This window comes from Chelonoidis abingdonii, chromosome 11 (genome assembly GCF_003597395.2).
Source record: "Chelonoidis abingdonii isolate Lonesome George chromosome 11, CheloAbing_2.0, whole genome shotgun sequence".
In the NCBI taxonomy this organism is placed as follows: domain Eukaryota; kingdom Metazoa; phylum Chordata; order Testudines; family Testudinidae; genus Chelonoidis; species Chelonoidis abingdonii.
The window spans coordinates 14,292,310-14,319,557 of NC_133779.1; the positions used below are offsets into that span (position 1 = coordinate 14,292,310).

General features: G+C 52.1%; 1 protein-coding gene across 1 annotated transcript in view; it reads right to left on the minus strand.

The window, feature by feature from the left end:
- Nucleotides 1-2,284: 2,284 nt before the first annotated feature.
- LOC142047504 (uncharacterized) overlaps nt 2,285-27,248 on the minus strand; it is an 87,683-nt gene continuing 62,719 nt past the window's right edge. The window contains exon 5 of the mRNA XM_075070749.1: nt 2,285-2,310. Coding sequence (XP_074926850.1) covers nt 2,302-2,310 — 9 coding nt within the window. The 3' untranslated portion in view covers nt 2,285-2,301. The remainder of the gene's footprint in view (nt 2,311-27,248) is intronic.

A 27,248-nucleotide genomic window follows, 5' to 3' on the forward strand; every position in this document is an offset into this window, starting at 1 on the left:
GTGAAAGTGCTCAAGGCAGAGGAAGGCGGAACAAAGTCCACCCCACCCCGCAGGCTCCAGCCCTCCCTAAGCCCAGGGCTGCTGTGGAGCATCCCCACTGCGCAGGGGAGGCCAGAGCCAGCCTGTCTGCGTGTGGAGGCTCACTGGGGGAGCTGGGCAGGGAGGGGTGGCAGGGCAGGGAGCAGCACAGGGAACATGGGGGATACAGGGCGATTGCAACCTGGCTTTTCCCTGTAGATCAGGCCTTTGCTTTGATTCTGTTGCCTAGGAGGGGTCCCAGCCCCCTTCCTCCACCCCCCCATCTCCCCCATTCCCCTGGCATCCCTGCTGCCCCCATGTGCCCCCACCTCATCCCCCATCTCCTCCTGCCCCCATCCCTTGCCATACTGACCCCCTGTCCTTCCCCCATCCCCCATTCTGCTGGCATCCCCTGCACCCCTGATCCAAGGCAGCAGGGGAAGAGACAGGGCCCATCTCCACCTGACGCCCCCAGTGAGCAGGGCCTTACCCAGCTCCTGCCCAGCCCCTACCCTGAACCAGCCCTACTAGGGAGGCTGGGACAACCCATCCCCTCCCCAGGGTGTCACCCACATCTGGAACAGCAACCCCCCCCACCAGTTCTCCCCATCTGTAGTGCCCCCAGATCAAGGGGAACTCAGGGCCATTCACCCCATTGTGCAGAGAGGGAAACTGAGGCAGAGATAGCAGAAGGGCCTGGCACAGCGGGGAATAGAACCCAGGAATCCTGAGCACCAGGCTTTAGATGCTAGGACACGCTGCCCCCTGGATGGCAGCTAAAGATGGCTCAGAGATGGGAAACCCTGGTGCCTGCCAGAGTGCTCGATCCCTCTCCGTGTCTCAGCCAGCATGAGGGGCCCATTGTCCACCCTCCATGGGGCTCAAGGAGACACCAGAGCCACCTTGACACCCACTCTAACCCCATTTCTGCTGGGCACCCATTGCATCCCCTGAGGCAGAATCCTGCTCCCTGCCTCAGTTTCCCCATCCATCAAACGGCTATCAGCAGCCCAGCCTCTTTTGTGAAGCACTCGGGGAATCTCAGGACAAACAGAGCAGCACCGTGGGAGCGCCCACTGCAGGGACAGAACCCACGAGTCCTGGGCTGGGCTCTAGCCACTGGGAAACACCACCCTGTGTCTTGGGGTGGGGGCAGGAGGAAAAGAAATCCGATGTTCAAGGGCTAAAGTCGGGCTCCCCCCAGAGCCTGGAGCGGGCTGGTGAGATCATAGGGCCAAGTGGGGGATTGACTGGGGAATGGATTGATTGATTGATTGATTGGCAGCTCACTCAGAACTCAAAGATTTCAGGTCCAAGGTGATAATTGAGACAGGGGCTGGATAGATGGACAGATGGCTGGATTCACTGCTCACATCTGGAAAACAGCAGCTCTCCAACATTAGCTCTAGAAATTAAATTGAGGAAAACCTTTTCCATGGGAAAAACCCTGACAGGTGCCCTTGTGTGGGGGCCAGTGGATTTGTGACTCTCCCCCCGCCCCGAGATTTGAGCATAACCCCACAGAGAAGAAGCTGTGGTTGAACTAAACCCAAGAAGGCCCTTTGCAGGGGGACGGGGAGGGTTTGGCAGTGAGATTTGGCCACCCACGGTGGGAAAGTTCTTGCATGTTAACACCCAAGAAAAAACCTACCAGGAAAAATGCAAAACATCCTGGTTCGAATGCCAGCAGTCCCTGGTCACAGAGCCACATGTCCAGAGCTCGGGAGGCCCCTTCCTCGCTGTGTCCCTAGGGGAAGCCGCATGGCTTCTCCACCTCCCTGGACCAAACCTCAGAGCCTCCAGCCTCCTGCCCTGTCACCACCACCACTGGGTTACTAGCCCCCAACCCTTGCCATACCCACCCCCCTGCCCTTCCCCCCACATTCTGCTGTCACCGTCTGCCCCCCAGATCCAAGAGGCCATGCCTCACCCCTCGCAGGGAATGGGGCCTTCCCCAGCTCCAGCCCAGCCCCCGGACCCAAACCAGCCCCCCTGTGGGTCTGGGACATCTCATTCCCCCCCTCCACCAGGGTATATGGAACAATACCCCCCAGTTCTCCCAGTCCACAGCACCCCCCAGCATAGGGGAGGGGGAGGGGCTGTGTAACGATGCTGCCCTTTGTGGGACACTTCTGAGCATCGGTCTCCTAAACCCAGGGTTGTGAGTTCAATCCTTGAGGGGGCCATTTAGGGATCTAGGGAAAAAACCTGTCTGGGGATTGGTCCTGCTTTGAGCAGGGGGTTGGACTAGAACCTCCTGAGGTCCCTTCCAACCCTGATATTCTATGATTTCTAAAAGAGCGTACCAATTCAGGACACCCTGTGTAGAGCAGGGCAGTTATAGCCCAAGGCTGGGGTTCCTTTGCACACCAAGGCCAGCCAAACAGAGAGGACTTTGGTTTACCCCACTGGTTATCCAGAAGTTACACAAGCAATTCCCTTAGACACTCCACTTTCCCAGTATCACCACCAGTGCCACTCGCCCTGGGGATGAATGGTTATGAAAACCAACACCCCAATAAAAGAAAAACGGTTCTCTTGATCCCAAAGAATCAAGCCCCAGACCCAGGTCAATATACATATCAGATCTTACCCACAAATCACGCTGTTGCCAATCCTTTAGAATCTAAAATCTAAAGGTTTATTCATAAAAGGAAAAAGATAGAGATGAGAGCTAGAATTGGTTAAATGGAATCAATTACATGCAGTAATGGGCAAAGTTCCTAGTTCAGGCTTGTAGCAGTGATGGAATAAACTGCAGGTTCAAATCAAGTCTCTGGAACATCCCCAGGTGGGATGGGTCATTCAGTCCTTTGTTCAGAGCTTCAGTTTGTAACAAAGTACCTCCAGAGGTAAGAGGCAGGACTGAAGACAAAATGGAGATGAGGCAGCTGCCTTTTATAGCCTCTTCCAGGTGGAAGAACCTCTTTGTCCTTATTGTGGAAAATTACAGCAGCAAGATGGAGTCTGCAGTCACATGGGCAAGTCACATGTCCATGCATGACTCAGTCTGCAGGCTCACGCCATTGCCTACATGTTAGCTTGAATGTTCCCAGGAAAGCTCAGATGTGGATTCGTGTCTCCCAAAACCCATTGTCATGCATCCGACGAAGTGGGTATTCACCCACGAAAGCTCATGCTCCAATACGTCTGTTAGTCTATAAGGTGCCACAGGACTCTTTGCTGCATTGTCAGCTAAGTGTTTCTTGACTGGGCACTTACTGAGAATAGTCCCTTCTCAAGAAACTGACCAAATGCTTCACTGAGGCTACTTAGAATCAAAACACATTGAGATACAAGTACAGAGCCAATAATCATAACTTCAACTACAAAAATGATACACACATACAGACAGCATCATCATACCCAGCAAATCATAACCTTTCCATGGACACCTCACACGACAACCTTTCTACAATATTTGCTGCAAATATAGAACAGTAGTTGCAATAACGTCACAGGCTGCTCACCCCATTGTGCAGAGAGGGAAACTGAGGCAGAGAAAGCGGAAGGCCCTGGGCACAGTGGGGAATAGAACCCAAGAATCCTGAGAACCAGGCTCTAGCCTCTAGGCCATGCTGACCCCTGGATGGCAGTTGAAGATGGCTTAGAGATGGGCAACCCCACTGTATGCCCCTTGCCAGGCGCTCGCTCCCTCTCCTCATTTCTCCCCACATGCGGGCTAAAGGATCCTCCAGGGTCACGTGAACACCCACCCTGGTCTCTGCTGGGCACCCGCTGAGTGCCCCTCAGCAGAGCCCCGCTCCCTGCCTCAGTTTCCCCATCTGTCAAATCGGCATTGCCAGCCCAGCCTCCTTTGTGATGAGCTGGGAGAACCTTGGGATGAGCAGCCGGGACTGTAGACACTGGGTGACATCACCCTGCATCAGAGGGGGGTAGGGTTTGGGAGGAACAGAAATCAGATGTTCAAGGGCTGAAGTCGGGCTCCCCACAGAGTCTGGAGTGGGCTGGTGAGATCACAGGGCCGGAGTGGGGGTGGAATGACTGGGGGATGGATTGGTTCATTGATCGATTGATTGGCAGCTCATACAGAAGCCATAGATTATAGACCCAAGGGGGTTATTGATGGAGGGGATTGATGATTGATAGTTCACCCACAAGCCATTGATTACAGAGGGGAGGAGGTTAGTGAGGCAGGGAAAGATTGATTGATTGATTGATTGACTGCCTCCCAGAGATTTCAGCCCCAAGGTGGTGAGTGAGGCAGGGGCTGGCTGGACGGATGGTTGGATGGCTGGATTCACTGCTCAAATCTGGAAAACAGCCACTCTCCAGCATTAACTCTAGAAATCAAGTTTAGCAATACCTTTCCGTGGGAAAAACGCTGACAGGCGCCCTTGTGTGGGGGCCAGTGGATTTGTGACACACACACACACACACACACACACACACCGGATATAAGCAGTCCCAGGTTTACAATGGCACCAGTGGCTCCATGGAGCTGGGCCCATGCTCAGAAGGGGCCCCAGCCTGCTCTGCTTGCACTGCGCCCCGAGACCCCACCAGCCTGCTGGCTCCCCCCACCCCACCCCACCCACCACTTGCTCCTCTCGGCCTGCCTGCCAGCCGGCCCAGGGCTCCTCTCCACCCCCTGGCCCCACCTGCCTGCTCCTCACTGCCCCCAGGCAGACCCCAGTGCACCTCCTACTCCAGGCAGTCTCTGCTTCCCATCAGCTGTGGGGCCCCCACCTGTCTATCCGGAGCTGAGCCGCCTGGGACTGGTGCAGAAGCCTGGCCAGTCTCAGCCAAGTGGGGAGGGATGGGAGGGGGTTGGCTGAGCCCCTCCAGGCAAGTGGGTCCTGACGGAGCCCAGCCGGGGCAGGTCCTGGTCTGGCTGATTGCGCCACTCCCAAGGGGCCGGAGCAATTCCCAACTCTGAGACCAGCCCTGGTCGCCTCCCAGCAGGGCTGGTGAATGCGGCCGGGAGGCAGGGTGTGCAGGAGGGAGTCTCTGGGGAGTCTGGGGGGGTGCTGGACTGTAAGGGGGCAGGGAAGATCTGTGTGTTGGGGCACTAGGGAGTGGGGGTTCTGTTGGGGGTGGTGCTGGGAAGTTGTGGTGGGGCTCTGGACAGGGGTGGCGTGCACGATGCCGTGCATTTGAGGCAGGCTCTAGGGGGGATGCTGGGCATAGCGGGTCCAGGGGCCTGTGGCCATAGGGAGTCAGGGGTGTTTGTGCTGGGCGAGGGGGGCTGTGTGGCAGGGCATGAGCCCACCCCTGAGGGAAGGGGCATGCTGGTAGCACAGGGGATGGATTGTGTGTGCATCTGGCAGCTGCTGTAAATAGTGCCCTTGCGCTGGGCTGGGTGGAGCGGGGCCACCCCTGCTTTGCCGTGCCCCATTGCCCCTGGATGGCTCCTCATGCTGGGGACCCCTCTCCCCCATGCTATGCGCCATTGCCTCCATGGAGCCCCACAAATATGTTTGAAGCCGGGCCCACAGAAGGTAAATCCAGCCCTGGATATGAGCAAATAACCCCACGGAGAAGGAGAAGGAGCTGAACCAAACCCAACAGGGTCGTTTGCAGGGTAAGAGAGGGCATTTTGGCAGTGAGATTTGGCCGCCTGTGGTGGGAAAGTTCCTGCACGTTAACACTCAAGAAAAAAACTACCAGGAAAAGGGCAAAACGCCCTGGCTCAAATGGCAACAGTCCCTGGTCATGGAGCCACATGTCCAGAGCTCGGGGAAGCCCCTTCCTCACTGCGTCCCTAGTGGAAGCCATGTGGCTTCTCCGCCTCCTTGGACTGAACCTTGGAGCTTCACCCTCTGAGTCCCTTCAGCGGGTCCCCCTGAGATGGGCACCTGAGGGAGAGGTGTACCCCCACAGGGAGCTGTGTGCACCCCCAAATCCAGCCCCTGCAGTGACCCTCCGCCAGCAGGGCAAAGACAGTCAGGTTTCTCAGCCTGCTGGAGCACAGCATAGAGCGTCCTTGGTTAACGCGGGGGCCAGAAAGTTATAGCCTGGTCCGTCTTCACCCCCTTTTGTCCCAGTTCATCTTCCAGCCGCCCCACACGCAACAGCCCCCACCTGGCCCCTCCTCAGTCCTTGGTCTTCCTGGGCAAACCCAGCCAGCTTCCTGCAGCTGGATGGGCCAGCCATGGTCCTTAGTTGCTAGGTACCAAATGTCCGGGCAGTCGGCCTGACCATTATCTTCTTGGACTCTCCGTGGCCCTGGGGCCCAGGCCCCAGCCAGCCAGGCGTCCGGCACACCTGGGTCTCAGGGTCTCTGCAGAGAGTAACCAATCTTTTCCCACCATCTACATACAGGGGAAACTGAGGCAGACAGGATATTCATACAAAATATTACAGGAAATCCCCACTTCATCACCCCTGTCCCTCTCACATGGATCCAGCTGGGTTCTCTGTCACGTTCTTCAGGGGAGTATGTATATCCCATCAGCCCCAGCAGTGCTCCCCCTCTGTGGGTGGGCTTTGAGAGAGCTGATTCTACTCTTCTAGCAAGTCACTGGATGACCATGAGCAGCTTACCTGGCTGCAGATTCCCAAAGGGAATTAGGCACCTGGATTGCATGGAATCCAATGGGATTTAGGTACGTAAGCGCCTTTGAGGATCGAGGCTGTAGTGTGCCTCAGTTTCCCCCACAGGAACAATTGGCTTCTTGATTTACGATGTACCCAGCACCACCAGACCTGGACAAGTCCCTCCACATCCCCATAGCCCCTGTTCTTCAACTGTGGCAGAGGGAGGAGAGTTTTCCTTTCACCCTAGGTGGTGCCCATTAAAACTGTGAACTTTTTGTGTCTGGACAGAGCCCAGTGCGATGGGGCCCCGATCTCGGTGACTCTGTGTCTGGGCAGCGCCCAGCATGACGGGGCCCTGATCTCAGCGACTCTGTGTCTGAGCAGCGCCCGGCCCTACGGGGCCCCGATCTTGGTGACTCTGTGTCTGGGCAGCTCCCGGCCCGACGGGGCCCGAATTTCTGTGACTGTGGGTCTGGGCAGCTCCCTCCCCCAGAGCTCTACCAGTGCCCTTCAATCCTAAGTCACAGCCCCTGCTATCCCAGCCCTACTCCCCACACCCCCAGCTGTTGCAATGCCACTCAGTCCATCTTGTAGCCTCCCCCACAAACTGATCCTGGTCTCCTCCCTCTCCCCCAACTCCTTCGGTGCCCCTCAGTCCCGACCCACAGCCCTCTCCCACTGCTTTTCCCAGCCCTTGGTGGCAGGACCCAACACTGTGATGAGTGCACTGTCACAAACATTTTCTTCCTAAGCACCAGCCACTGGAGCCTGTTTGCTTGGTGGAAAGTAAATATATTCAGGGATTATCCAGTCATGGTCACCTGGACATGTAAATAGACCTAGGCAGTGCTCCTGTTCCTCAGAAACATCCTGTTTGCCTTGGAATGGTGCCAACCACACCAGGGACCCGAATTCTGGCTGGGAGCCTGTGACTGGGACATGATCCAGGAAGGAGTGGCTCCTGGGGTTAAACTGATTGCCAGAGATGCTGAGAGCAGCATTGGTTAATTTTCAGGAGCTGCCCCTTTCATGCAGGGGCTTGGACAGCAGGTGGCATTTTCTCCTCTAGGGCTGGAGAGAGGATAACAACCTACTACAGCTGAAAGCTAACCATGCTTGCTTCTATAGCTCGCTGGGGAGAAGGGCATGGCTTGATATTAAATTGTTGAGGACCAGGCAGAGAGCGGGGATCAGTGGTTGTTATACACACGCAGTGCAGGAGTAGAGGTGGGAAGGCAGTGGATTTCCTGTGCTGGCAAAATTGTCGATATTTTGACAAAATTTCCCATCCTGAAAAGTTAAAATCCCCAAAATACTTCATCCTGCAAAGTCACCACATCAGAAAACTGAAATCTTGAAAATTTTTCAGTCTCAAAAAGTCAAAACCTCAAAAATGTTCTCACCTTGAAAGGTGAAATCTCAAATATTTTCTATCACAAAAAGTCAGTATCTCGAAGATTTTCCCGACCCAACAAGTCAATTTCTCAATTTTCCCATCAAAAAGTCATTTTTCTGACACAGAAAGGCAAAATCTCAATTATTTCTCATCACGGCCCAACAATGTAGCATTTAATTTCAGAAAGGGGAACTACACAAAAATGAGGAGGTTAGTTAAACAGAAATTAAAGGCTACAGTGCCAACAGTGAAATCCATGCAAGCTGCGTGGAAACTTTTTAAAGACACCATAGTAGAGGCTCAACTGAAACGTATCCCCCAAATTAAAAAACATAGTGAGAGAACCAAAAAAGAGCCACCGTGGCTAAACAACAAAGTAAAAGAAGCAGTGAGAGGCAAAAAGGCATCCTTTAAAAAGTGGAAGCTAAATCCTAGCGAGGAAAATAGAAAGAAGCATAAACTCTGACAAATGAAGTGTAAAAATACAACTAGGAAGGCCAAAAAAGAATTGAGGAACAGTTAGCCAAAGACTCAAAAAGTAATAGCAAAATTTTTTTAAGTACATCAGAAGCAGGAAACTGCTAACCAACCTGTGGGGCCACTGGACGATCGAGGTGCTACAGCAGCACTCAAGGACGATAAGGCCACTGCGGAGAAACTAAATGAATTCTTTGCATCGGTCTTCATGGCTGAAGATGTGAGGGAGATTCCCAAACCTGAGACATTCTTTCTAGGTGACAGATCTAAGGAACTATCTCAGCTTGAGGTATCATTAGAAGAGGTTTTGGAACAAATTGATAAATTAAACAGCAATAAGTCACCTGGACCAGATGATATTCACCCAAGAGTTCTGAAGGGACTCAAATGTGAAATTCCAGAACTACTAACTGTAGTCTGTAACCTATCATTAAAATCAGCTTCTGTACCAGATGACTGAAAGATAGTGAATGTGACGTCAATTTTTGAATAGGGCTCCAGAGGTGATCCGAGCAATTACAGGCCGGTAAGCCTAACTTCAGTACCGGGCAAACTGGTTGAAACTATAATAAAGAACAATATTGTCAGACGTAGAGATTAATATAATTTGTTGAGGAAGAGTCAACATGGTTTTCGTAAAGGGAAATCAAGCCTCACCAATCTACTAGAATTCTTTGAGGGGGTCAACAAGCAAGTGGACCAAGGGGATTCAGTGGATATACTGTACTTAGATTTTTAGAAACCCTTTAACAAGGTCCCCCACCAAAGGTTCTTAAGCAAAGTGAGCTGCCACTGGAGAAGAGGGAAGGTGCTCTCCTGGATTGGTAACTGGTTAAAAGATAGGAAACAAAGGGTAGGTATAAATGGTCAGCTTTCAGAATGGAGAGAGGTAAATAGTGGTGTCCCCCAGGGGTCTGTTCTGGGACCAGCCCTATTCAACGTATTCAAAAATGATCTGGAAAAGGGGGTAAACAGTGAGGTGGCAAAATTTGCAGATGATACAAAATTATTAAAGATAGTTAAGTCCCAGGCAGACTGAGAAGAGCTACAAAAGGATCTCTCAAAACTGGGTGACTGGGCAACCAAAAGGCAGATGAAATGCAATGTTGATAAATGCAAAGCACTGCACATTGGAAAGCATAATCCCAACTATACATATAAAATGATGGGGTCTAAATTAGCTGTTACCACTCAAGAAAGAGATCTCGGAGTCATTGTGGATAGTTCTCTGAAAACATCCACTCAGTGTGCAGCGTCAGTCAAAAAAGCGAACAGAATGCTGGGAATAATTAAGAAAGTGATAGAAAATAGGACAGAAAACATCATGTTGCCCCTATATAAAGCCATGGTACACCCACACCTTGAATATTGCATGCAAGTATGGTTGTCCCATCTCAGAAAAGATACACTGGAATTGGAAAAGGTTCAGAAAAGGGCAACAAAAATTATTAGGGGTATGGAACGGCTTCTCTATGAGGAGAGATTAATAAGACTGGGACTTTTCAGCTTGGAAAAGAGACGGCTAAGGGGAGATATGATTGAGGTCTATAAAATCGTGACTGGTGTACAGAAAGTAGATAAGGAAGCATTGTTTACTATGTCTCATAACACAAGAACTAGAGGTCACCAAATGAAATGAATAGGCAGCAGGTTTAAAACAAATGAAAGGAAGTATTTCTTACCCAATGCACAGTCAACCTGTGAAACTCTTTGCCAGAGGATGTTGTGAAGGCCAAAACTATAACAGAGTTCAAAAAAGAATTAAATAAATTCATGGAAGACAGGTCCATCAATGGCTATTAGCCAGGATGGGCAGGGATGGTATCCCTAGCCTCTGTTTGCCAGAAGCTGGGTATGAGCGACAGGGGATGGATCACTTGATGATTCCCTGTTCTGTTCATTCCCTCTGGGGCTCCTGGCATTGACCGCTGTCGGAAGACAGGAAACTGGGCTAGATGCACCTTTGGTCTGACCCAGTAGGGCCGCTCTTATGGTCTTTTGACAAAAAGTGAAAATCTCAAACTATTCCTGTCCTGAAGTACTGAAATCTTAAATTTGATCATCACAAGTGGAAATCTTGGCATTTTTCTGACACGGAAAAGTGAAATCTCAACAATTTGCCATCACTAAAAGTCCAAACCTCAAAAATGGTCCTGCACCAAAAATAAAAAACAAACTCCATATGACTCAATCATTGCAATAAGTTTGAATTAATTTTTTTTCAGTTTTGACCTATTTTTTTATTATCTACTTTTTTCCGTCCCTTACTAGTTAACAAATTTTGAAACAAAAAGCCATTCCAAGCCAGAACTTTTCTGTGTCCAAAATCTCCAGACCGAGACAGTTGGGGCTAATGATAAATTACAGAATGCAGGAGGGGCTGGGTGCACCTTTAATTTTGAGTGATTGTTTCTGTGTTGCAAAAGTGAAAATTCCCCAAAACTGTCCTGGAATTTCCAGACGGCTCCTTTCAAGAATTTTGAACATTCCTTTTCAAGACAAACAATGGGGCAAAAGCCACTTTTCCCCCCGCACCGTTTCACCTGCATCAGAGCTACCTTTCCAGCTGGAAATTCATGGCAAATATTCCCGGCCCACCATATCGAGGAGGGATTGAATCTCTCACTTCTCCTAAGCCATGCAGGTATTTAAGCACCTAATTTTCACTGTTTTTGAATCCCTTTGTCAGGATCTGAGCCCCTGGACTTTGGGGGTTTCTTTGTGGGAGACAATGAGACAATCTGGCCAAGGAGTGAGGTGTGAGCAGGGGGGCTCAGGTTTCAGGAAGCAGAGGGCTGATGATTTGCCATCGGTGTGGCAGGGTGGTGAGGTGGCAAGCCATCTGGCAATTCCCTGGGGGCGGCCAAGGGGAGGAGCCCCCGAGGGAGACTGTATATATGGGGCTGGGGCTCCGGGGCTGGGGCAGGGAGGACAGGACAATGGCTTCATCTGCAGCCATGTGTGTCCTGCCCTGGGCCCTGGTACTGCTCTGCATGGGGACCCAGGGTAAGGGAGGCAGGGGCTGTCTTGAGTCGGTGTGTGTTGGTGTGTAGTGTGGTAGAGTGTGTGTCTGTGCAGCAGGCTGTTGGTGTTTAGTAGAGTACATGTTGTGGAGCAGTGTGGTGTTGTGTAGTAATGTACGTGTTGTGGAGCAGGGAATTGTAGTGCAGTGGAGTGCAAGTTGGGGAGTGGTATGTTGTGTAGGCAAGTAAAGTTCGTGTTGTGGAACAGTGTGTTGTGTTGTGCAGCAGGCTGTTGTTTTGCGTAGTAGAATGCATCTTGTGGAGCAGTGTGTTGTGTAGTAAAGTAGGTGTTGTGGAGCAGTGTATTGTAGTGGAATGCATGTTGGGGAGTGGTGTGTTGTATTGTGTAATAGAGTGCGTGTTGTGGAACAATGTGCTGTTGTGTTGTCTTGTGTAGTAGAATGCATGTTGTGTAGCAGTGTGTTGTGTTGCGGAGCACCTGTTGTGTTGTGTAGTAGAGTGCGTGTTGTGGAATAGTATGCTGTTGTGTCGTGTTGTAGAATGCATGTTGTGTAGCAGTGTGTTGTGTTGTGGAGCACATGTTGTGTTGTGTAGCAAAGTGCATGCTGTGGAGCTGGAGCAGGCTGTTGTGTTATGGAGCAATGTAGGAGAGTATGTGCCAAGGAGCAGTCTGTCATTGTGGAGTTGTGTGATGTGAAGTGTAACAGACTGTGTTGTGCGATGGAGCCATGCAGTACTGTTCAGGGGACTGTTTTGTTGTGTTGTGGAGTGTAATACACACTGTGTGTTGTGGAGCAGTGTGTTGTTGATTAGTGTCATGGCCTGGGGGCTGTGGTGTAGTGTGTGTGTGTAGTGCAGTGGGACACACTGTCATTGTGTAGAGTAGCACAGTGTGTTTTGTGAAGTGGTGTGTGACATACCAGCCTGGCAGGGGGTCGGAGATGGACAGCAGGAGTTTCTCAGTCTGCTCTGCTCTGACCACTAGAGCCCCTGCCCCTCTCCTCCCCAAGCCAGGGAGAGAACCCAGGAGTCCTGGCTCCCAGCCGCCCTGCTCAAACCGCAATGCCCCCTTTCCTCCCTGAGCTGTGGCTAGAACCCAGGCGTCCTGATCCCCAGTCCAGGGATCTCTGTTCCCCCGATTTCTGATCTTTGCCCCTTGTTCATGGCCAGAGGCGGGCCCTGTCGCCTGTGTCTTCCCCTTCACCTACAAGGGCAAGGTCTACACGGAATGCACAACTGTTGACAGCAGTCGGCCCTGGTGCGCCACCACCACCAGCTACGATCGGGACAGGACCTACAAGTTCTGCTCTGAGGAGGGTGAGTGCCTGGGGTGGGACAGGGATGGGGGCAACCAGGGGATAGGGAGCAGCCAGGGGGTGGGACGGGGGCAGCCAGGGGATAGGATGGGGATGGGGGGCAGCTGGGGAATGGAATGGGGGGCAGCCAGGGGGCAGGATGGGGGTGGGGAAGAAGCCGGGGGATGAGATGGGGACAGGGGGGGCAGCACTGGGTAGCACAGACAATCATTATGTTCCCCACTTGTGATCCCACATGCCTGGAGCTGGCAGGTCTGGCCCATGTCCTGGCACTCGGCCACCGTCTTCCTGGCACCCGCCCCAGCGACACCTCCAGGACCTGGGCAGGGCAAAGCCACACCGTCCGTCTGGCTGTCTAACCCCATACACTCCCCATTTGTCTGTCTAACCCCATATAACCCTCTCTGTCTGTCTAGCCCCATATACCCCGTCTCTCTGTCTGGTTAACCCCATACACTCCCCAATTGTCTGTCTAGCCCTATATACCCCCTCTCTCTGTCTGTCTAACCCCATACACTCCCCATTTGTCTGTCTAGCCCCATATACCCCTCTGTCTGTCTGGTTAATCCCATATACTCCCTGTCTGTCTGTCTAGCCCCATATAGCCCTTCTGTCTGTCTGGTTAACCCCATACACTCCCCGTCTGTCTAGCACCATATGCCCCCCATCTGTCTGTCTCTCTAGCCCCATACACTCCCCATCTGTCTGTCAAGCCCCATATGCCCCTATCTGTCTAGCCTCATACACCCATGTGTCTAGCCCCATATGCCCCCATCTATCTAACCCCATGCATCCCCTCTGTCTCTCTCTCTAACCCCATATGCCCCTTCTCTGTTTGTCTGTCTAGCCCAGTACACCCCTGCCATCTGTCTATCTGTCTGTCTATGCGTCAGACCCTTTGTCACAGACTCACAGGTTGTGCCCACTCTTGGCCCCATACGGTCCCTGGGGGGAACCTTCTTGGGGGTCCACTCTCTGGGGGCTTAAGCCCCTTTGCCTCCTGGAGCTGCACCTATCTGAGCCTTAGCACGTCTGTCTCTTGCCCTGGGCGCCCCCAGGAGTGCACTCACTCTGGACCCTCCCGGGGCCTCCGCTCCCAGAGGGAATAATGCCACCCCGTTCTCTAGCCCAGAGAGACCCTCAGCCAGCGTAAAACAGGAGGGGTTATTGAGCATCTGAACCAGCCCAGGGTGGGGTGAGGGGTCTGCACCTGTCTGCGCTGCCCTCAGGGCATCCCACCCCCTGACGGTGCCTGTCTGTGTCTCCCCCCAGCCTCCGGCGGGAACGCGGGCAGCCAGCCTTGCTTCTTTCCCTTCGTGTACAGGGGCCGCACTTTCCACACCTGCGCCACGGAGCAGAGCCACGGGGCCCAGCCCTGGTGCTCCACCACGGCAAACTACGACACGGATCAGCGCTGGAGCTCCTGCCCTGACACATGTACGGTGCCTCCGGGGGCTCCCCAGCCAGGGGACATGGGCACAAGGACACAGGCAGGCCCAGGGTCCCCCCACGGACCCAGCTCAGCAAGGGACCCTCATCCCAACCCACAGCCCCTGCCAGCCCAGCCCTGGGCTCCCCCACCGGGTCCACCAGTGCCCCTCACTCCCGACCCGCAGACCCTGCTAACCCCGCCCTGCCCCCCAGCCCTGCCGGTGCCCCTCACTCCCGACCCCCAGCCCCCTGCTAGCCTGGCCCTGGGCTCCCCACCCCCAGCTCTGCCAGTGCCCCTCACTCCTGACCCGCAGCCCCCTGCTAGCCCGGCCCTAGGCTCCCCCACAGCCCTGCCAGTGCCCCTCAGTCTCGACCCACAACCCCTGCTAGCCCGGCCCTAGGCTCCCCCTAGGGTTTCCAGGTGTCCAGTTTGTCACCAGAACACCCAGTTGAAAAGGGACCCTTGTAGCTCTGGTCAACACTGCTGACCAAGCTGTTAAAAGTCCGGTTGGCAACGCACCAGGGCTAAGACAGGCTCCCTGCCTGACTCTGTGCAGCTCCCAGCAAGTGGCCAGCATGTCCCACCAGCTCTTAGGCAAGGGGGAGGCCAGGGGGGCTACACACGCTGCCTCCGCCCGCAGGCACAGCCCCAAGTACCGACTCCACAGCTCCCATTGGCCAGGAGCTGCGGCCAGTCAGAGTTGCGGAAACAGTGCCTGTGGGCAGGGACAGTGCACAGAGCTCCCTGGCCATCCTTCAGCCTAGGAGCCAGAGGGACAGGTCGCCACTTCCCAGGAGTCACCTGAAGTCAGCGCTGCCCAGATCCTGCACCCCCAAACCCTCATTCCCAGCCCCACCCCAGAGCCCACATCCCTCCTGCACTCTGACCTTCTGCCCCAGACTGGAACTCCCTCCACACCCCAAGCCCCTCATCCCTGGCCCCACCCCAGATCCTGCATCCCTCCCACACCCCGACCTTCTGCCCCAGCCCGGAGCCTCCTCTGCACCCCAAACCCCTCATCCCTGGCCCACCCCAGAGCCCACATCCCTCCCACAACCCAACCGCCTGCCCCAGCCCAGTGAAAACGAGCAAGTCAGCGAGGGTTGGGGAGAGCGAGTGACAGGGGGAGGGGGATGGAGTGAGTGGGGGCAGGGCCTCAGAGAAGGGGCGGGGCAAGGGTATTCAGTTTTCTGCTATGAGAAATTTGGCAACTCTAGCTCCTCCCACAGCTCTGTGGGTGCCCCATAACCCTGACCCCCATTCCCTGCACTACCCTAGAGTGGTTGGGAAGCAGTGGCCAGGCTGCTGGGGGGCTCAGGGTTTTATTTACCTGGACACAGCCTCAATTTGGGGCGATTCTGGTTTGAGTGTGTGCCACATTACCCAGCAAGCTCTCTGTTTCCCATGTCTCCCACGTCCCATCTCCCTCCCCTGCCTGATCTCTCCCAGTGCTTGGCGGGAACTCGGAGAAGCCCTGTACATTCCCATTCTGGTACAAAGGCAGGAGGTACACGGCTTGCACCAGGGATGACAGCAAGCGGCCCTGGTGTGCCACCACAAGGAACTATGATGCAGACCATAAATGGAGGTACTGTGGCACGGCAGGTACGTGGGGCCAAGAGAGACACAAGGGGTGGGTGCACTTTGCAGCTGGTATGGGTAGCGCCCAGCGCAACAGGACCCCGTTCTCTATGACTTTGTGTCTGGGCAGCACCCGGCCCGACGGGGCCCCGATCTCGGTGTCTCTGTGTCTGGGCAGCATCTGGCATGACGGGGCCCAATCCCGGTGATCGTGTCTGAGCAGTGTCTGGCGCAACGAGGCCCCGATCTCAGTGATTCTGTGTCTGGGTTGCAGATTGAGACATTGGATCTGGAAATGAGCCATAGAATCATAGACTTTAAGGTCAGAAGGGACCATTATGATCATCTAGTCTGACCTCCTACACAACGCAGGCCACACAATCTCACCCACCCACTCCTGTAGCTAACCCCTAACCTATGTCTGAGCTATTGAAGTCCTCAAATCGTGGTTTAAAGACCTCAAGCTGCAGAGAATCCTCCAGCAAGTGACCCGTGCCCCATGCTGCAGAGGAAGGCAAAAAACCTCCAGGGCCTCTGTCAGTCTGCCCCGGAGGAAAATTCCTTCCTGACCCCAAATCAGTGAAACCCTGAGCATGTGGGCAAGACTCACCAGCCAGCACCCAGGAAAGAATTCTCTGTAGTAACTCAGATCCCATCCCACCTAACAGCCCATCACAGACCATTGGCATATTTACTGCCAGTAGTCAAAGACGTATTAATTGCCAAAATCAGGCTATCCCATCATACCATTGCCTCCATAAACTTATCAAGCTGTCACAGAGTGTGGGGGAGTCAAGGCCCTGCACCCCCGGCTTCCTGCGATTCACCGTGACTCTCAACCAGCCAGTAAAGCAGAAGGTTTATATAGACGACAGGAACATAGTCCAAGACAGGTCTTGCAGGCACAGACAACAGGATCCTCCCCAATTAGGTCCATCTTGGGGTCCCAGGAGCACCACAGCCCCCTTGGAGGGTCAGAGCCCTGTCTGTCCTTCCCTCCATTCCCCAGTCAGCTCCTGAAACTCCTCTCACTCTCCAGCCTTTGTTCCACTTCCCAGGCAGAGGTGTCACCTGGCCTCCAACCCCTTCCTGGGTTCTCACGTTACATGCTCAGGCGTCTTCCCTCCAGCCATTCTCCCATCCCTCAGTGCAGACGGGCCTCCCAGGCCAACACCCCCCACTCAGCATTCACAGACCACAGTAAGAAAAGTCCCAGTTCATCACACAAGCTTAGTCTTGAAGCCAGATATGTCTTTTGCCCCCACTACTGCCCTTGGAAGGCTGTTCCTGAACTTCACTCCTCTGATGGTTAGAAACCTTCCTCTAATTTTCAGTCTTTTTCCTACCCTAGAAATATTTTTGGGAATATCAACATTTTTTCCACCTTTGATTGGAGAGGCAAAAATGAAACCTCGAAAATATTCATCAACTGAAAACCCAAACTCTCTTTCAATTCGGCTCAGTTGAAACATTTCGTTTTGATCATTTTGAAACGTCGTTTCCATTTCCACCTTTTTTCCTTTTTCTTAACTTTTTTATCTCTCTAATTAGCTTAAATTTAAAAAAAAAAAAAAAAAGATGCTCCCATCAGGAACCCAGAATTTATTTATTTTTAATTTCAAATGTGTCTAAACGTTTCCATGCTGCTTTCCCTCGACATCTTTTCAAGTCGGGAAATGCATCAAAACTAGCAAAATGTTGAAACGCTTTCAGTTCCCGTGAATCGGCATTTTTTCCACTTAAAAATAGTTTTGTTGATCAAATTCACCCCCAGTCCCCCCAGCAAATCGCCTACCCTGCATCCTGCCTTCTGCCCCATTTTAACGCTTTCCTCACTTGCCTTTCTCCACCAGCGGCAGGGGGAAATTCAGACAGTTCCCCTTGCGTCTTCCCTTTCATCTATAAGGGCACGACCTACCACAGCTGTACGGCAGTCGATGACAAGATGGGACGGCCCTGGTGCGCTACCACTCCCAACTACGACAAAGACCATCTCTGGCGCTTCTGCTTGAGCGAGGGTGAGTCCTGGTCGTGACCAGAGCGCTCTGTGTCAGCACAGAGGTTTGTGGAGGACGAGCCAGCACATGGAGCTCTAGCACAGGGAGAGGCTGCATGCTACAAATGGTTTCCCCTGTGCGGCAAAATTCCCTAGCACCTCCTTCTGATGCTGTCATCAGATGGCCCCCAGGATGATCCCGTGCTACTAGACACAACGCCATTCACCCATTGTTAAAAATTATCTTCGGCTTGCGCTGCAGCACTGAGATGAGACACCCCCATCCCAGCTTTTCTTTTTTGCTAAGAAAACTCTTTGGTTTTCATAGACTCCTAGGACTGGAAGGGACCTCGAGAGGTCACCTAGTCCAGTCCCTTGCACTCATGGCAGGACCAGCACCATCTAGACCATCCCTGACAGGGGTTTGTCTAACCTGCTCTTAAAAATCTGCAATGATGGAGATTCCACAATCTCCCTAGGCAATTTATTCCAGTGCTTAACCACCCTGACAGTTAGGAAGATTTTCCTAATGTCCACCTAAACCGCCCTTGCTGCAATTCAAGCCATGCTTCTTGTCTGTCCTCAGAGGTCAAGAAGAACAATTTTTCTCCTTCCCTTGTGACAACCTTTTATGTACTTGAAAATTGTTCCACGTCCCCTCTCAGTCGTCTCTTCTCCAGACTAAACAAACCCAATTCTTTCAATCTCCCCTCACAGCTCATTTTTTCTAGACTTCACTATTTTTTTGCTCTTCTCTGACTTTCTCCAATTTCCCACTTTTCCTGAAATGTGGTTCCCCGAACTGGCAACATACTCCAGCTGAAGGCTAATTTGCATGGATAGAGCAAAAAATGATTTCTTGTGTTTGGTGTCAAACACTCCTGGCCAATACATCCCAGAAAGATGTTCGGTTTTTTTTTGCAATCAGCGTTACACCTGTTGACCTATTAGCTTGTGATCCACTATGACCCAATCCTTTCTTGCAGACTCCTTCTCAGGCCATCATTTTCCAGTTCCAGGTCACTTTCGCTATTGGAGCACTTGCATTTGCCCTTATTGAATTTCATCCTCTTTTCCTCAGACCATTTCTCCAGTATGTCCAGATATTTTGAATTTTTCATCCTATCCTCACAAGAGCCACTTGCAACCCTCCACAGCTGGGGTCATCACAACTTTATCAGTGTTCTCTCTATGCCATTATGTCAGTATCAGAGGGGTGTTAGTCTGTGTCACAAAAACAACGAGGAGTCCAGTCTCCTCATTGCTTCTATGCCATTATCTAAATCGCTGAACATTAAATCAGTAATAATTCATCATTAACATTTCCTGCTGTTCACTCTGCTTTGTCGTTGCCTTGCAGCCTACGGGGGGAACTCCAATGGCCAACGCTGCACGTTCCTTTTCTTCTACAAAAAACAGCTATTTTACACTGCACCAATGCTGGAGACAAGATGGGACAATTCTGGTGTGCTACAAGCCATAACTACGACCAGAATAAGCTGTGGGCTACTGCCGCCGATACCAGTAATGTATCCATTCTGCTTTTGAATGTTCTCTCTGGGGTGATACTGACTCCAATTTTACATATACAGCTGGGCAAATAACTAATTTGTGGTTTGCTGGTGATTCTGAAAATTAGGGGGAAACTTGTTGGGGTTGCCATGAAAATGAATTTTTTTGAAATTGTCAGTGAATCAAAAACAGGGGGGGGGGGGGGAATCATTTCACGTGGATCATGAAAGTTCTTCCTTTTTTTAAAATTGTCATTGCATTGCAAAGTCAGGAAAATGGTTTTGAGTGGATTCCTAAAATGAAATGTCTGAAATTTTCAGTGAGTCAAAAAATTACAAAAACATTTGTCTCGCATTCCAGAAAATGAAATCGTCCACAGTTTTCAATTAATCAAAAAAATTGGGGGACAGTGTGTTTTGGGAGGATCCCAGAAACAAACATGTTGGAAATTTTCTGTGATTTGAAAGACTGGGGGAAAAAAAACATTTTGGGTGGATCCTGGAATTGAAATTTTCTTTAAAACTTTTGGTGAATTAAAAAAATCAGGAAACAAAATTATTTTCAGGGGAATCCTGAAAACTATTTTTTTTTAATTTTCATTGATTGAAAATATGAGGGGGAAATCCCTTTGGGTTGAACAGAACATTTCATTTAAATTTTGAACATTTTTTAAACTATCTAAACTTCGGTTTTAATAAAATAGAAGAAAATTCTGAAAGCAGAAGTTGTTTCAGATTGAAGTATCAACTTTTTCTGAATGTTTTTGGTCGTTTTTTTGACATGAACAATCCCACACAACTGACATGCATTCACAATATATTTTGGTTTCACTGAATCTGTACTTTTCGCCAAAAACATTTCATCTGAAAAGTTTCACCCACCTCTATTTACCGAGCTGTCCAGGAGCCTCCAGATCATCTGTAAGATCACATCACCTCTCTGCTGTGCCCCTGAGCCAATAAGAAGTTGTGACACTTGGATACCAATGGGAGTTGGGCAGTGGGAGTCTACCTGATTGATGAGTGGGATCCTGGCTTTCAACACACCCCTCCCACCAGCTGAATGATCCTCTAAGGATTCCTTCAGGAAAGGTTCAAGGCCAGGGTCTAGGAGCAGCCATAGGATCAGATCCAGAAGTGATAGGGTCAGTGGGTTCTGGGAAGCCAGGTTCCTGTTGGCCTTCCTGGAAGGTGCTTTAGCCATGATGATGTCTTCAAATCCAGATTGGACACCATTCTAGAAGCTACATTAGTGAAACCCAAGTTATTGGGTTCAACACAGAGAGAACCGGAGGACATTCACTGGCCTGTGTTCCACAGGAGGTCAGACTAGATGATCCCAGTGGTCCTGTCTGGCCTTTGGATCTATGAATCCATGAAAGCCTATTTGAGATTTCTTGGCTGTTGGTGATGGTGGCCGGGTCATAGTGGGATGCAGGAGCCGTTAGTCTGTAGGCAGGTGGGCATGTTGGCGGTGTCTATAACCACCTCCCTTTGCCTCCCTAGTCCTGGGTGGGAACGCGCCAGGAAAGAGCTGTGCGTTCCCCTTCTTCTACAACAAACAAATACACTACACCTGCATCAGCGACGGGGAGAGCTCGGAAAAACTGTGGTGCAGCACCACCAGGAATTATGATGTGGACAAGAAGTGGACTTACTGCTCCACGTCAGGTAAGGCAGGAGGCAGGAGGAAGCTGAGCCTTGCGGTTAAGGTGTTTGGCTCATCGAGGTCTGATTCAATTCCTGGCTCTGTCATAGACTCCTTGGGTGAGTCAGTTAGGAAGTGGTTGGTTGGTTTTTTGGCTCCCTTGCCCGATCCCTTAGGGAAAGTTGAGCAAGCTGAAGTTCATGGGTAGCAGCTGTTCAGCAGTTCTTAAAACCATCCCCCAAATCGCCCTAGAGCTGTGGGGCTCCTTCTATTGGCTGTTTAGATTGGCAGCGCTTTGAGACAGGGATTGTCCATCTCTGTCTGTCTGGGTAGCGCCTGGCACCACCTCAATCTCGGTGACTCTACGTCTGGGTTTGCCCAGCCCAATGGGGCCCTGATCTCAGTGACCCTGTGTCTGAGCAGCGCCCGGCCCAATGGGACTCCGATCTCGGTGACTGTGTCTGGGCAGCGCCTGACCCAAAGGGGCCCCGATCTTGGTAACTCTGTGTCTGGGCAGCACCCAGCCTGATGGGGCCCCAATCGTGGTGACTTTATCTGGGCAGCACCCCGTGCGATGGGCCCCCAGTCTCAGTGACTGTGTCTGGGTGGCACTCAGTGCCCCGATCTCAGCAAAAGAAGCCCCAGATCTCACATGAGTATCTAGAGGTCTTGACTAATGCACATAATAACCACTGAGGATATACCCCGAAAACGCATCTGGGATGTGTCTATGTCTAACCACCTGTGTGATATAAACTGGCTAAATGCACTTCCCCACGGACCCACAAACCACCTAACACATTTGTATACACGACCCCCAACAGCAGAGACATTTTTTGCTTGTCCCCTTGGCATCTTGGGTCATTAGCCCCATGTTGCAGAAGTGGGGAAATTGAGGCATGAAGCTGGCCTGTCCCTTGCTAAAGGTCACACAGCAGAGCCAGGCATAGCACCCAAGTCTCTCATTGCTCAGCCTGGCGCCCTTGTCATGGGTCCACGCTCTGTCCCCTAGCCCTAAGCTGTGTGGGGAACCATCTAACAAAGTGTTTCTCGTGGTCTGATGCCACCTGCATTTGCTATGCATTACCCGTGTTTCTGGCCACAGTGCTCACCCATTGCCGATGTGTTTGGTCTTCAGACTACGACCGCCCCTCCCACGACAAGCCCTGTGTCTTCCCCTTCATCTACAAGAAGTTTAAATTCCACACCTGCACCAACCTAGCAGAGGCCAGCGGGAAGTTCTGGTGTTCCAGCACAGAAAACTACTACCAGGACCATCAGTGGAGCTACTGCCCTGCCTGAGACAGGTAGGACAGGGCGATGGGATGGTCTCTGTTTATAGCATCCCCATCTGGACCAGGGGTGTGTGATCCTGCTTCTTTTGTCTATTTACACTGGGAGCTCTTCCAGACAGGGATCATCTGCAGCACCCAGTGCAAGGGGACCCCGATCTCTGTGACTTTATGTCTGGGCAGCACCCGGCGTGATGGGGCCCCGATCTCAGTGACTCTGTGTCCATCCATCTATCCCCATACACACCCATCCATCCATTCTCATACGTATCCATCCACCCACTCATAAATCCGTATCCACAGTCACCCATCCAACGATCCCCATACACATCCACCAACCACCCAGCTATGGAATCATAGTAATATAGGGCTGGAAGGGACCTGAAAAGCCCACCCTCTCCCTCCGTCCCATGCTGAGGCAGGACCAAACATACCTAAACCATCCCTGACAGGTTTTTTTCCAACCTGTTCTTAAAAGCCTCCAATGATGGGGATGCCACAACCTCCCCTAGATAACCTGCTCCAGAGCTGAACTATCCGTAGAGCTAGCAAGTTCTTCCTAGTATCTAACCTAACTCTCCCTACCTGCAAACTCAGCCAATTCCTCCTTGTCTGTCCCTTGGTGGCCGTGGAGAACAATTGTTCTCCATCCTCTTTCTAGCAACCTTTTCCATATCTGAAGATTGTTATCAGGTTCCCCCCTCAGCCTTCTCTTCTCAAGACTCAACCTGCCCAATTTTTTCAACCTCCCCTCCTAGGTCAGGTTTTCTAAACCTCTGATCATTTTGGTTGCTCTTCTCTGGACTTTCTCCAATTTGCCCACATCTTTCTTCAAGTGCAGTACCCGAAACTGGACACTGTCCTCCAGCTGAGACCTCACCAATGCCAACTACAGCAGGACAATGACTTCCCATGTCTGACATATGATGCTCCCGTTAATACATCTCCAAATTATATTTGCCTTTTTCACAACCTCACCATGCTGTCGACTCCTATTCAATTTGAGATCCACCCTGACCCCTAGGTCCTTTTCTGCCGTCCTGCTGCCTAGCCAGTGACATGGTGCTGAAGGTCTGTCCCTCTGTCCTTTTCAGGTGACAGCTCCAGAGCTGGGAGGAGTCAGAACGACGACATTCGATATTAAATGGAAGGAATGAGCCCCGCTCTGGACACCTTTTCTCTCCCAATAACAATCGCTTCTGATCAACAAATGCCAGTGGCATAATCACCCTTGAATCCAAATCCAAATGTGCTCATTTCTCTAGCTGATTTTAGTAAATTCCAATAAAGCATCTTCTGAAACACGGCGTCTGCGAGTTCTGTGTCCAGGCAGAGGGCAATAAATGACCAATTTCCCTGGGGCTCTGATGCATATTGGACACTTCCCAGTGAACATGGCTTATTGGAAGGGTTATAAATCCTCATGCTTCAGGGTTGAAGATGATCACTCTTAGTGGCCAAGAAGGGAACATCCTGGGAGACAGATTACCCCACATTTCTCCAGTGCTTTCGCTGAATCTTGTCATGCTTCCATTGCCAGAGACACTGAACGGGCCTGGCCTGGCCTGGCCAGTTTCATGTTCATGGTTGACACGTTGGAGGGAAATGACCCAAAATGCCCAGTGGCAATGGCTCCGTGTTCTTTGTGAGGTCGGATAAAGTCCTGGATCCATTGATATCAATGGCAAAGCTCTGGTCAGGTTTTCACTTCTTATTTCTAATGTGACAATAACACACAATCCGAGTTTTCAGCAGCGCTCAGGTCCTGTCATGAATCTTTAGGTGCCTTAACTGATCATTTCCGCGCCTGCGAATGGCAATGGGCCAGATCCCCTCCTGGTCTCAGTGAGTGTGGGTCAGTATTTAAATGATAGAGTGATGCTGATTTGATTGCAGTAATGGAACAGCAGCCACTGACACCAGCTGGGGGCCTGCCCCATTGACTCCAATGGAGCGATGGCTGATTCACACCAGCTGGGGGCCTGCTCCATTGACTCCAATGGAACGATGGCTGATTGACACCAGCTGGGGGCCTGCCCCATTGACTCCAATGGAGCGATGGCTGATTCACACCAGCTGGGGGCCTGCTCCATTGACTCCAATGGAACGATGGCTGATTGACACCAGCTGGGGGCCTGCCCCATTGACTACAATGGAGCGATGGCTGATTCACACCTGCTGGGGGCCTGCCCCATTGACTCCAACGGAGCGATGGCTGATTCACACCAGCTGGGGATCTGGCCCCATTGACTCCAATGGAGCGATGGCTGATTCACACCAGCTGGGGGCCTGCTCCATTGACTCCAATGGAACGATGGCTGATTGACACCAGCTGGGGGCCTGCCCCATTGACTACAATGGAGCGATGGCTGATTCACACCTGCTGGGGGCCTGCCCCATTGACTCCAACGGAGCGATGGCTGATTCACACCAGCTGGGGATCTGGCCCCATTGACTCCAATGGAGCGATGGCTGATTCACACCAGCTGGGGGCCTGCTCCATTGACTCCAATGGAACGATGGCTGATTGACACCAGCTGGGGGCCTGCCCCATTGACTACAATGGAGCGATGGCTGATTCACACCTGCTGGGGGCCTGCCCCATTGACTCCAACGGAGCGATGGCTGATTCACACCAGCTGGGGGCCTGCCCCATTGACTCCAATGGAGCGATGGCTGATTCACACCAGCTGGGGTCCTGCCCCATTGACTCCAATGGAGCGATGGCTGATTCACACCAGCTGGGGGCCTGTCCCATTGACTCCAATGGAGTGATGGCTGATTCACACACGCTGGGGGCCTGCCCCATTGACTCCAGTGGAGTGGTGGCTGATTCACACCAGCTGGGGGCCTGTCCCATTGACTCCATGGAGTGATGGCTAATTCACACCAGCTGGGGGCTGTCCCCATTTATTATGACGGAGCAATGGCTGATTGACACCAGCTGGGGATCCAGCCCTATTGACTCCAATGCAGCTGCAGCTGGTTTAAGTCCAAATGTTCATAGATTCGAAGGCCAGAAGGGGCCATTGTGATCATCTAGTCCGACCTCCTGTATAACACAGGCCAGAGAACTTCCTTGAGACAATTCCTGTCTGAGCTAGAGCAGATCTTTTAGAAAAACATTCAGGTTTGATATAAAAATCCCCAGTGATGGGGAATCCACCGTGAAGCCCTGGTAAATCATTCCAATGGTTAATTACCCTCCCTGGTAAATAATGTATGCCTTATTTCCAGTCTGAATTCATTTAATTCGACTTCCGGCCATTGGATCTTGTTAGAGCTTTGCCGGCTAGACTGGCGAGTCCATTATTCAATATTTGTTCCTTGTGTAGGTACTGATCCTTCCCCCTCCACCTCCTCTGAGTTAAAATAGACAAACTCAGCTCCTGGAGTCCAAGTTTTCCAACCCTTTCACCATGTTCGCAGCTCTTCTCTGAGCCCTTTCCAACTTCTCCGTGTCCTTCTTTGAATTGTGGCCACCAGGACTTGTCACAGGATCCCAGCAGCAGTCGCCCCAGGGCCAAATGCAGAAGGCACAGAACCGCTCTGCTCCTCCTCGAAATTCCCACGTTTACAGGTCCCAGGATCACTTTAGCCCGCTAGTTATTCTCAGCAGTCAGCATGGTGGTCTTGGCCCAAGGTGGAGTGGGGAATACACCAGGAAGGGCCTTGAAAGTGAAAACCACGTAAGTCTGATGTGCTAGAGAAGGGGCAGTGAGTGGAGGGATTCAAAATTGAAAGAGAGGGGTGATCTCTTTGCTTTAATTGGCATCCTGTGTGCTGAAACCCAGGGCTGAGATGTCTGGAGGGTGGGCACCAAAACACCAGCAAAACCCAGAGGCCACATCTGGCTGTGCTGATGCCAGGCCCAATGTAGAGTCTAGAAGCAGACCCACAACTCCCTCCCCTTGGAGGAAGATGTGCACCTTGGCTGCCTCGTTAACGGCGGGTAACCAAAGCAAATTCCACCAGAGCTTGTTAACTAGGAAGCGTGAAGTGGTTCCGCTGGGGATCGATAATGGTCGTGCCCAGGGGATTGTGAGGAGACGCAGGCAGCAGATAGACAACAATGAAATTAAGTGGAAAAAAGTGAGGGGTGGCTGAGAGTGAGGCGAACGTGGTTTGATTTGTTTTCAGGTGATGCTGCAATATCCCGGTCACTGCGGGAGTTGGGTGGCACCGTCTCACAGATGGGTCAGGGCTGGAGTGAGACCACATTCCACCAGGGCTTTTGGGGGGCCCTTTTGGCAGCAAAAATTTCCTTCGGTGCCTATGTTTCTGCCTTCGGGCCTGCGCTCTGCAGCCCCTCACGCCAGGAGGCCTGTCCCCAAGAGCTGTTCACAGCCTTGTGGGGCCCAATGCGGTGGGCATGTGCAAAGGCCGCCCACTGGCTCGGCAATCTCGGGCAAGTTCGTGCAAGGAGGAGCTCCTGTAAAGCTCTCCCACAGTGCAACTCGCCGCAGGGCATTTTGGGAAGGCTTGCAATGCCTCATGGGACCAAGACATTGTTGCAGGGGGGAATGGGAACATGGCTTCCAGGGGAGTTCTCCAACCTCTGGGCTCATAGTTATGAAAGGGCCGCTGCTCGCCGAAACACCAGAGGTACCGAGCTCCAGAGAAAGCTCTTGGTTGTGGATTCCAAGCAGAAAAGGGCACCTCCCTGCTCACTGGACTTAGGCCCCTCTCTCTGAGAGAAGGGTGGGGGCTTAGCACACGCCTCTGATCAGCAGCTCCCATTGGCTAGCTTAGGCATCTCCCCGTCTAGTGTGCTGGCTCTGGTCGCTCTTATTCTCCGGCGCCTTTCTCCCTGCATTCGTTGTGAAGCCACCTAGGCGCGGTGCTCGGGCTTTGTGAATCACAGCGCGTTCCTGTGATCTTCCGGGGCCCACAGTGGTCCTGCAATGCTCAGCGCTGCAACAGTTAAATCCCTCTGTACATCCAGGCCTATAGTGCCCAGCCCTTAATGCAGCCCTGGGCATGGGCCTCGAGTGCCTGCAGAATCGGGGTCTATAAAGTAAGAGGGGACCATTGCAGGGCCGCCCAGAGGATTCAGTGGGCCTGTGGCAAAGCAATTTCAGGGGCCTCTTCCATTA